This window comes from Lipotes vexillifer, unplaced genomic scaffold, assembly GCF_000442215.2.
Source record: "Lipotes vexillifer unplaced genomic scaffold, Lipotes_vexillifer_v1.1 scaffold934, whole genome shotgun sequence".
Taxonomy (NCBI): Eukaryota; Metazoa; Chordata; class Mammalia; order Artiodactyla; family Lipotidae; genus Lipotes; species Lipotes vexillifer.
This window is the reverse complement of record NW_006791935.1, coordinates 217,620-229,073: the sequence shown is the minus strand read 5'-3', so window position 1 is coordinate 229,073 and position 11,454 is coordinate 217,620. Positions and strand designations below refer to the sequence as shown.

At 35.6% G+C, this 11,454-nt stretch overlaps 1 protein-coding gene across 2 annotated transcripts; it reads left to right on the top strand.

Moving 5' to 3' along the window:
• The first annotated feature begins 9,560 nt into the window (after positions 1 to 9,560).
• Positions 9,561 to 10,531, top strand: LOC103077489 (synaptosomal-associated protein 23). Of its 2 annotated transcripts, XM_007464987.1 has the most exons (2): positions 9,568 to 9,832; positions 9,992 to 10,203. In XM_007464987.1, the coding sequence occupies exons 1-2, from the start codon at positions 9,568 to 9,570 to the stop codon at positions 10,201 to 10,203; spliced, it is 477 nt and encodes a 158-aa protein (XP_007465049.1). The 2 variants fall into 2 exon arrangements, with proteins under 2 accessions (XP_007465048.1, XP_007465049.1); XM_007464986.1 differs by having other exon boundaries at positions 9,561 to 10,531.
• Positions 10,532 to 11,454: the final 923 nt, after the last annotated feature.

Sequence of the window (11,454 nt, the reverse complement as noted above, 5' to 3'; positions counted from 1 at the left end):
GCATGATCCATAAAAGGAAACAGGGTACTCTGCTCAATACTCTCTAATAACCTAAATAGGAAAATGATTTGAAAAACGATGGATGCATGTATATGTATAACTGAGCCACTTTGCCTCACACCTGAAACTAACACAACATTGTTAATCAGCTATGCTCTAATATAAAATAATTTTTTTAAAAAAAAAGAAGTAAACAAAACAGTAACCCAATCAAAAATTGACAAAAGAGCTGAAAAGACACCTGACCAAAGAAGATATAAAAATGGCAAATAAGCATATGGAAAGATGCTCAACATCATATTCATTTGGGAACTGCAAATTAAACCTATTAGAAGGGCTAAAATACAAAACATTGACAACACCAAACGCTGGTGAAGGTTTCAAACAATAGGAACTTTTGTTCATTGCTGGTGTGAAGGCAATGTGGTGCAGGCACTTTGGAAGATAATTTGACAGTTTCCTACAGAACTAAACATAGGCTTATCATCAGATCCAGAAAGCACACACTCCTAGGTGTAAAATGAATTGAAAACTTACATCCACTCAAAAATCACACATAAATGTTTGTAGCAGCTTTACTCACGATTGCCAAAACTTTGAAACAACCACGTCATTCACAGGTGAATGGATAAACAAACTGTGGTACTTCCATACAATGGCATACTATTCAGTGCTAAAATGAAATGAGCTATCAAGCCATTAAAAAAATGGAGGAAAAGAAGTCAGTCCAAAACGTACACATATTGTAGGATTCCAACTATATGACATTCTGGAAAAGGCAAAACTATGGAAACAGTAAAAAAGATCAGCGACTGACAGTGGTTCAGAGGGAAGGGAGAGGAATGGATAGATGGAGTACAGGGCATTTTTAGGGCAGAGAAAATGTATTGGTGGATATATGACATAAATTTGTCAAAATTATAGAATGTACAACACCAAGAGTGAACTCTAAAATAAATTATGGGCTTTCATTAATAAAACTGTAGCAATACTGGTTCATCAATTGTAATGAAAGAACCACACTAATGCAACATATTAATAATAGGAAAAACTGTGGGGAGGGGAAAGTGGGAAGGGGTGTATGGCAACTCTCAAACAAGTTTTCTATAAACCTAAAACTGCTCTAAAAATAAACTCTTTAAAAACTGATAGATGGGACTTCCCTGGTGGCGCAGTGGTTAAGACTCCACACTCCCAATGCAGGGGACCCAGGCTGAATCCCTGCTGAAGGAACTAGATCCCACATGCATGCTGCAACTAAGACTTCACATGCCACAACTAAGGAGTTGGTGAGCCACAACTTAGGAGCCTGTGAGCCACAACTAAAGAGACCGCCTGCTGCAACTAAGACCTGGCACAACCAAAATAAACAGATTTAAAAAAAAAAAAAGGATAGAAAAATTCTGGGCTCAATTTTGCCAAACCTGTTTTTAAGCCACCATGTCCATTCACAAGATGGGATGAATTGGGACATCTACAAATATTCAACATTTACAACATTAGCTCCTTACACATGTTATATCCTGCTTGTAGTTCTCCTAGATGCCAACCATACATTGTTTCTCTTTTTTTAGCCTTACTTTATCTTTTTGACTTAACTCTTAGCCTTATTTCTCTGAGTTTTTAGATTTTTATAGGGTAGAATATGTATGCATGTATCTATGTATAAACAGATGGGCTTCCATTAATAAAACTATCAATACCGATTCATCAATTGTAACAAAAGAACCAACAAATACATATATATGTGAACACAGTAATATTCAACATGAACTGACAAGACTAAAGTCCATTGCAAACTAAATAACAACAATAACAGCAAACATTATGGCCCTGGCACTCTTATAAACACTTTACATAGGCTAACAAATTTAATCCTGACAGCAACAGCAACATCATATCACATCAAACTCCATACCAAACTTTAATGACGTTAACCATTAAATTTTTAAGGTTAATAAAATAGTCATGGGTTGAAGGTCACATTTAAAGTATGTGTTTTCTACTTTTCTGATTATGTTGACCCTTGATTATTAAACAGTTCCTCAGCCTAATGTTGACATTAGCCTAGAATCTAATACTAACCTATACATACATAGTGTTAAGCAAATTAGAGTTGCCCAAGAATCCAAGCTTGATAGAAATTAGGCTGAGTCAAAGATATTTGAAGTGACATTCAATAAAAAATTTCCACAAAATATAAAGATTATGCATTACAAAACCCAAAGTTTTATTCTCACAGACTACCATCATATATATTTTTATAATGATGGTAGTAAGCATGAGAAAGGGCTGGGGAAATGTTCATGGCCTGGTAACATTATGTTATTACTATATTATCTATCTGTTTATCTGTGTGTAAATATTATTCTATACTATTCTATATACTATTACATATATATTATATACTATATTTAATTATTATATTATGCTTGCTCTCTGTACATGAAAAATCTCTCTTGCATGTGAAATATCTACAATTGAAACTAAGAACACAGACTACTACAAACGTCTAGTTATGCAAATACCTGTATGCATATCTCACCTTCTCTACAGGCTCTTTATTCTTCTAATATAGAATCTAGTGAGATTACTTGGCAGTGTCTACTGACTTCGATTATGCCCCATGTGACTCTGTAAGCATTGGAAAGCTCTTCAAAATGGGGTGCTGAAAGAAGGGATTAATTCATGAATTGGCTTGCTGCACTAGTCAGTAAGATTTAAAACACACACACACACACACACACACACACACACACACACGCACAAGGAAAGGATTAGTTCCCTATCTTTTTCTCTAAATATCCCACAGCCTTTCTTGGTTGTATGTTTTTACATACCCTGCATTCCTAGGGAAAGGACCATGATTTCAGGTCCTAGCTGGGAATATAACTTTTCCCATCCTAGATTTTGATTTCCCAAAAAGACACTTCAATTTTAAATTTGGAAACTGAGTTATATTTTATTGATTGATTTAACTGAAATATAGTTGACTTACAATATTATATTAGTTTCAGGTGTACAGCATAATGATTTAATATTTTTATATCTTATGTACCATATAAAGTTATTATAATATTATTGACCATTTTCCCTCTGCTTGCCTGTGACTTATTTTATAACTGGTAGTTTGTACCTCTTAATCCCCTTCACCTATTTTGACCATCCTCCCAACCCTCTACCCTCTGGTAACCACTAGTTTGTTCTCTGTACCGATGAGACTGTTGCCGTTTTGTTATGTTTGCTCATTTGTTTTGTATTTTAGATACCAGATATAAGTAAAAATATAGTATTTGTCTTTGCCTGACTTACTTCAGTAAGCATAATACCCTCCAGGTCCATCCATGTTGTCACAACTGGCAAGATTTCATTCTTTTTTAATGGCTCTGTGGTATTCCATTCCATTCCAAGAGAATATATATCTTCTTTATCCATTCATCTGTTTATGGACATTTAGCTTGCTTCAGATCTTGGCTGTTGTAAATAATGCTACTATGAACACTGGAGTGCATATATCTTTTCGAATTAGTGTTCATTGTCTTTAAATACCTGAATGTGGAACTGCTGAATTGTATGGATGTTCTATTTTTAATTTTTTAAGGAACATTCATACTGTTTTCCATAGTGGCTGTATCAAATTTACATTCCTACCAACAGGGCATGAGCATTCTCTTTCCTCTACATCGTCACCAACACTTGTTTCTTGTTGTTTTGATAATATCCATTCTGATTGGTATGAGGCAACATTGTGGTTGTATAAGTTCTTTACATATTTTGGATATTAACCCCTTATCAACATGCCATTTGCAAATATTTTCTCCCATTCAGTAGGTCGCCTTTTCTTTTTGTTGATGGTTTCCTATGCTGTGCAAGAGCTTTTTAGTTTGATGTGGTCCCATTTGTTCATCTTTGCTTTTGTTGCCCTTGCCTGAGGAGACAGATCGAAAAATACATTTCTAAGACTGATGTCAAAGAGCAAACTACCTATGTTTTCTTCTAGGAGTTTATAGTTTCACGTCATACTTTTAAGTTTTTAATTGACTTTGAATTTACTTTTGTAAATGATGTAAGAAAATGGTCTAGTTTCATTCTTTTACAAGTAGCTGTCCAGTTTTCTCAATACCATTTATTGAAGAGACTGCCTTTTCCCCATTGAATATTCTTACCTCCTTTGTCATAAACTAATTTATCATATATGCATAGATTTATTCCTGGGATCTGTATTCTGTTCCAATGATCAATATGTCTGTTTTTGTACCAGTCCATACTGTTTTGATTACTGTAGCCTTGTAGTACAGTATGAAGTCAGGGAGAATATCATACCTCTAGTTTTGTTCTTCTTCCTCAACATTACTTTGGCTATTGGGGATCTTTTGTGGTTTTACACAAATTTTAGGATTATTTGTTCAAATTCTGTGAAAAATAATATAGGTACTTTGACAGGGATTGCACTGAATCTGTAGACTGCTTTGGGTACTACAGACATTTCAACAGTATTAATTATTCTGATCCATGAGCACAGGATATCTTTCCATTTCTTTCTTTTGTCTTCAATTTCTTTCATCAATGTCATAGTTTTCAGAATACAAGTCTTTCACCTCCTTGGTTACATTTATTTCTAGGTATTTATTCTTTTTGACACAATTATAAATGAAATGTACTTCTTAATTTCTTTTTATGATAGTTTATTAGTATATAGAAATGCAACAGATTTCTGTATGTTTATTTTGTATGCTACAATTTTACTGAATTTATTTATTAGTTCTAATAGTTTTTTGGTGCAGTCTTTAGGATTTTATATATGCAGTATCACTTCATCTGCAAAAAGTGATAGTATTGCTTCCTCCTTTACAATTTGGATGCATTTTATCTCTTTTTATTATCTGATTGTTGCAGATAGTATTTCAAACACTATGTTGAATAACAGTGGCAAGAGTGAGCATCCTTGTCCTATTCCTGATCTTAGAGGAAAAGCTTTCAGCTTTTCTCCACTGAGTATGATGTTAGCTGTGGGTTTGAACTTTATGACCTTATTATGTTGAGATGTGTTCCCTCTATACAAGTGTCTTGAGAGTTTTCATCAGGAATGGATGTTGAATTGATCATGTGACTTGGTGTCTTTCCTTTTGTTAATGTGGTATATGTATCACATTGACTGATTTGCAGATATTGAACCATCATAATGTATCCTTTTAATATGTTTTTAATTTAGTTTGCTAATAATTTTTTGAGGGTTTTTGCATCTATGTTCATCAGGTGTGTTGGCCTATAATTATCTTTTTTTGTGATATTCTTGGCTGGTTTTGGTATCAGAGTGATGCTGGCCTTGTTGAATGAGCTTGGAAGCATTTCCACTTCTTAAAGTTTTTGGAATATTTGAGAAAAATAGGTACTAACTCTTTTTAATTATTTGGTAGAATTCACAGGTGAAGCTCTCTGGTCCTGGACTTTTGTTTGTTGGGAGTTTTTTTGTTACTGATTCAATTTCACTACTAGTATTTGGTCTGTTCAGATTTTCTATTTCTTCCTGATTCACTCTTTAGAAGATTGTATGTTTCTAGAAATTCATCCATTGCTTCTAGGTTACCTAATTTGTTGGTGTATAACTATTCACAGAATTCTCCTATGACTGTATTTCTGTGATATTGGTTGTAATTTCTCCTCTTTCATTTCTAATTTTATTTATTTGGACTCTTTTTCTTGATGGGTCTGGCTAAAGGTTTGTCAATTTTGTTTATCTTTTCAAAGAACCAGCTCTTAGTTTCATTGATATTTTCTATTTTTTAGTCTCTATTTCATTTTTTTTCCACTCTTATCTTTATTATATCCTTTCCTTTATTAACTTTAGGCTTTGTTTGTTCTTCTTTTACTAATTATTTCAGGTGTACATTTAGGTTATTTATTTGAGATTTTTTTGTGTTCCCTGATTTACACATACATCTCTCTGAACTTTCCTCTTAGAACTGCTTTTGCTGCATCCCATAGATTTTGGAAAGTTGCATTTCTACTTTCATTCATTGCAAGGTATTTTCTGATTTTCTCTTTGGTATTTTCATTGATCCTTTGTTGTTGTTGTTTTGTTTTTGCTTTTGTTTTAGTATCATATTTTTTAGTCTCCACGTGTTTTCCCAGTTTTCTTCCTATAACTGATTTCTAGTATCATACCACTGTGGTCAGAAAAGTCAGCTGACATGATATCAATCTTCCTAAGTTTATAAAGACTTGTTTTGTGTCCTAGGGTGTGATTTATCCTGGAGAATGTCCCAGGTGCACTTGAAAAGAACGTGCACTCCCCTGTTTTTGATTGGAATGTTTTCTAGATATCTACTTGGTCATTCTGGTCTAATGTGTTGTTTCAGGCCAGGGTTTCCTTATCGATTTTCTGTCTGGATGGTCTATATATTGATGTAAGTGGGATATTAAAGTCCTGTACTACATTGTATTACTGTCATTTTCACCCCTTATGTCTGTCAAAATTTGCTCTATGTCTTTAGGTATCTGTCAATATTTGCTTTACGTATTTAGGTGTCCCTATGTTGGGGGCACATGTATTTACAAGTGTCATATCCTCTTCTTGGATTGACCTCTTTATCTTTATGTATTTTCCTTTTCCTTTTCTTATAGTCTTTGTTTTAAAGTCTGCTTTTTTAAATAAGTTCATTTGTATCATTATTTTCGATTCAAATATAAGTGATATCATATATTTTCTTTGTCTGACTTACTTCACCTAGTATGATAATCTCTAGATCCATCCATGCTGATGAAAATGGCATTATTTTATTATTTTTTATGTTTGAGTAAAATTCAATTGTATATATGTACCACACCTTCTTAATGCATTCATCTGCTGATGGACATTAGGTTGCTTCCATGGCTTGGCTATTGTAAATAGTACTGCAATGAACACTGAAGTGCATGTATATTTTCAAAGTACAGTTTTCTCCAGATATATTCCCAGGAGTAAGGCTGCTGGGTCATAGGGTAGTTCTATTTATAGTTTTTTAAGGAACCTCCATACTGTTCTTCCTAGAGGCTGTAACAATTTACATTCCCACCAACAGCACAAGAGGGTTCCCTTTTCTCCACACCCTCTCCAGCATTTACTGTTTGTAGACTTTTTGACAATGGCCGTTCTGACTAGCGTGAGGTGATACCTCATTGTAGTTTTGATTTGGATTTCTCTAATAATTAGAGATGCTGAGCATCTTGTCATGCACTTTTTTTTTTTTTTTTTTTTTTGCAGTAGGCGGGCCTGTCACTGTTGTGGCCTCTCCCGTTGCGGAGCACAGGCTCCGGACTCGCAGGCTCAGTGGCCATGGCTCACGGGCCTAGCCACTCCACAGCATGTGGGATCCTCCCGGACTGGGGCACGAACACGTGTCCCCTGCATCGGACTCTCAACCACTGTGCCACCAGGGAAGCCCGTCATGTGCTTTTTGACCATCTGTATGTCTTCTCTAGAGAAACATCTATCTACATCTTCTGCCTATTTTTTGGTTGGGTTTTTTGTTTTTTAGACATTGAGTTGCGTGAGCTCTTTATATGTTTTGGAGATTAATCCCTTGTCCATTGCTTTGTTTGCAAATATTTTCTCCCACTCTGTGGGTTGTCTTTTGTTTTGTTTATGGTTTCCTTAGTTGTGCAAAAACTTCTAAGTTTAATTAGTAAAGTCTGTTTTTTCTTATATGAGTATTGCTATCCCAGTTTTTTTTAAATTTCCATTTGCACGGAATATCTTTTTCCATCCTTTCACTTTTAGTCTGTGTGTCTTTAGCTTTGAAATGAATCTCTTGTATACAGCATATAGATGGGTCCTTTTTTTCATTCATTCATTTAGCGATCCTATGTCTTTTGATTGGACTGTTCATTCCATTTATATTTAAAGTGATTATTTGGGTGGAGTCAAGATGGTGGAATAGAAGGTGTGGAGTTGGCATCTCCTCACAAGTACATCAAGAATACATCAGAACGACTGCCACAGAGGACCTGCCGAACACTAGTGGAGGATCTTGGACACCTAAGGAGACAAGAAAATTCCTGCACAACTGGCTTTTCTTTTTCCTTTTTCTTTTTTTGTTTTCTGTTTAGGTTAGTTTTGTTTTTATTACTGGTTTTGGTTTGGGGGCTCTCTTGTTTCGGTGTTTCATATTTGTTTTCCTTGTTTGTTTTTTTGTTGTTGTTTGCTTGTTCATTTGATTTTTGCTTGCTTGTATGTGCTTTTGTTACTTCCCTTGGGTTTTAAATGTCTGTTTCTTTTCTTTTTTTTTTGTCTGTGTTTGTTTTGTTTTTGTTTCTGTTTTTATTATGTGCCTTAGGCTTTATCTCTTCCTTTTTTCTTTTCTTTTTCGTCTTGGTCATGCCGTGCAGCTTGCGAGGTCTTGGTTCACAGGCCAGGGGTCAGGCTTGAGGTCCTGTGGTATTACCACCAAATATGAGCCACTGGACTACCAGAGAACTTCAGGCACCAGGGAATACTAATTGTGTGAGCTCTCCTGGAGGTCCTCATCTTGGCACCATAATCTGGCCCCACCCAGCTGTCTGCAAGCCCCAGTGATGGACGCTTCAGGCCAAACAAGTAGAAAGACAGGAAAACAGCTCCACCCATCAACAAAAATGAGACAACAGAGAAATATGTTACAGAAGACGAAACAAGGTAAAAACCTACAAAACTAAATAAATGAATAGGAAATAGGCATTCTAAATGGAAAAGAATTCAGAGGAATGATAGTAACGATGATCCAAAATCACAGAAATAGAATGGAGGCATGCATCGAGAAAATACAAGAAATGTTTAACAAGGACCTAGAGAAATTAAAGAACAAACAAACACTGATGAACACCGCAATAATTGAAATGAAAACTACACTAGAAGGAAACAATAGAAGAAAAACTGGGGCAGAAGAATGAATAAGTGAGCTGGAAAATAGAATGGTGGTAATAACTGCTGAGAAGCAGAATAAAGAATGAAAAGAAAAGAGCACAGTCTCAGAGACTTCTGGAACAACATTAAACGCACCAACATTAAAATTATAGGGGTCCCAGAAGAAGAAGAGAAGAAGAAAGGGGTCTGAAAATATATTTGAAGAGATTATAGTTGAAAATTCCCTAACATGGGAAAGGAAATAGTCACCAAAGTCCAGGAAGTGCAGAGAGTTCTAAACAGCATAAATCCAAGGAGAAACACTCCAAGACACATATTAATCAAAGCTATAAAAATTAAATTCAAAGAAAAAATATTAAAAGCAGCAAGGGAAAAGCAACAAAAAACATACAAGGGAATCCCTATAAGGTTATCAGCTGATTTTTCAGCAGAAACACCACAGGCCAGAAGGGAGTGGCAGTATGTATTTAAATTGATAAAAGGGAAAAACCTACAACCATGATTACTCTACAGAGCAAGGATATCATTCAGATTTGACAGAAAAATAAAAAGCAAAAAGGGCGCAGCTGGGGTGCAGCCTGGAGTCCGGCCTGCGGGTGTCCGAGCTGCTGCGGCCGGAGAGGAGTGGCCGGAGCTGCTTGAATATCCACATTTCAGTTTCTCCACGTATCAAGTTTTAATTCATCATGGATAATCTGTCAGCAGAAGAAATTCAGCTGAGGGCTAACCAGGTTACTGATGAGTCTCTGGAAAGTACAAGGAGAATCCTGGGTTTAGCCATTGAGTCTCAGGATGCAGGAATCAAGACTATCACTACGCTGGATGAACAAGGGGAACAACTAAAACGCGTAGAAGAAGGCATGGACCAAATAAACAAAGACATGAGAGAAGCAGAGAAGACTTTAACAGAACTAAACAAGTGCTGTGGCCTTTGTGTATGCCCCTGTAATAGGACAAAGAACTTTGAGTCTAGTAAAGTCTATAAGGCAACATGGAGAGATGGTGGAGACAACTCTCCTAGCAATGTAGTATCTAAGCAGCCAGGCCGAGTGACAAATGGTCAGCCTCAGCAAGCAACCACAGGAGCAGCCAGCGGCGGATACATTAAACGTATAACAAATGATGCCAGGGAAGATGAAATGGAAGAGAACCTGACTCAAGTGGGCAGTATCCTAGGAAATCTAAAAAACATGGCCCTGGACATAGGCAATGAGATTGAGGCTCAAAATCGACAAATAGAACGGATCACAGAAAAGGCTGACACCAACAAAGATCGTATTGACAATGCCAACGCCAGAGCAAAGAAACTCATTGACAGCTAAAGCTACTGCTCTACTTCTTTATCATTTATTCACTTCCCTAGCTCCTCCTTCAAAGTCATTACCTTTCCAGAGTTTGAAATTTTGGTTCCACACGCTTCAATCGGGAGATGATGTGGAAGAAGATCTAGGAGTAACAGCCCCCCTATTCTTTTATTTTCTCTTTTTCCCTTGAGGGTAGACTGCGGCTTAGTTTTCCTTCTAGTACTTTCTTTCTCAGTCCATACTCTTAGGTTGGTTTTCATACATCATATATAATGCTATTTTTCATTCTCTCCATTTACTTAGCAAGTTCTTCTGCTTTGAAACTTTGGAAGCATTGCCAAAGACAGCCATGTAAAAGGCTGGGGGCAGTAGGGGCAGGCACAAGGAGAGGCAAGAGATAAGAGGTTGTTACATCAGTAAAACCTGCAGACCCTAAAGCCAGAAGTTGCATAACCACAGTGAAGATCTAGTTGGGTTTAATTTCTGTTTAAGTTGCAGTTTTTGCCAGTTTAGGCCAATGCTTGGTTTTGGAGCCTGTATACACAATATTTTTGTTATACATCACAACTTTGCAACCTCTGCTTCAAAAAACAGAATGAGTTTTCTTAAAGTGAGCTTAATTTCTGAACTCTTGGTGGTTCACCTATGTACATAGATTCTATGATCCCATTTCATATTGCACCATATAGGAACACATGGTATAAATGAATGGCTTTTTATTTTCATATTATTAATAGTATCATGGTCCCATTATAGGCCTATTAACCTCATAAATTTGTCATTAGTCTTTGAAGAAAAAATATGTAAATATGTATATATAATATGAGAATTTCTCTCTACAGCAGGGCTTAAAATTTTTTGGAAAAGTTTGACAAAGTATATCACGTGAATTCAGATTTACCTCAATGCCAAGAATTGTTTAGATAGGAAAAAAGAAACTTGTTTTGATCTCAGGTAGAAAATAGTTAGATTGCTTTGAGTTTTATGTAGCTTTAAACTTTTTTAAAAACTAGAATTTATTCTGTTTAAAAATGATTTAGAAAATTATGTCTTTGGTTTACTTATTGATGATTGCACTATGATTCTATTAGCTTTTTGGATTCAACTTCCAGAATCACATTTGCTTAGATCCTGAACAGTGTTATAAGAATCTAATTGGTATTTGTCACCTTTATTTAAAAACTAGCTTCTGCACACTTCAAAATAAAAAATGGAAATTTTTTTAAAAAAAAAAAAAAAAAAAAAAGCTTTACAGACAAGCAAAAGCTA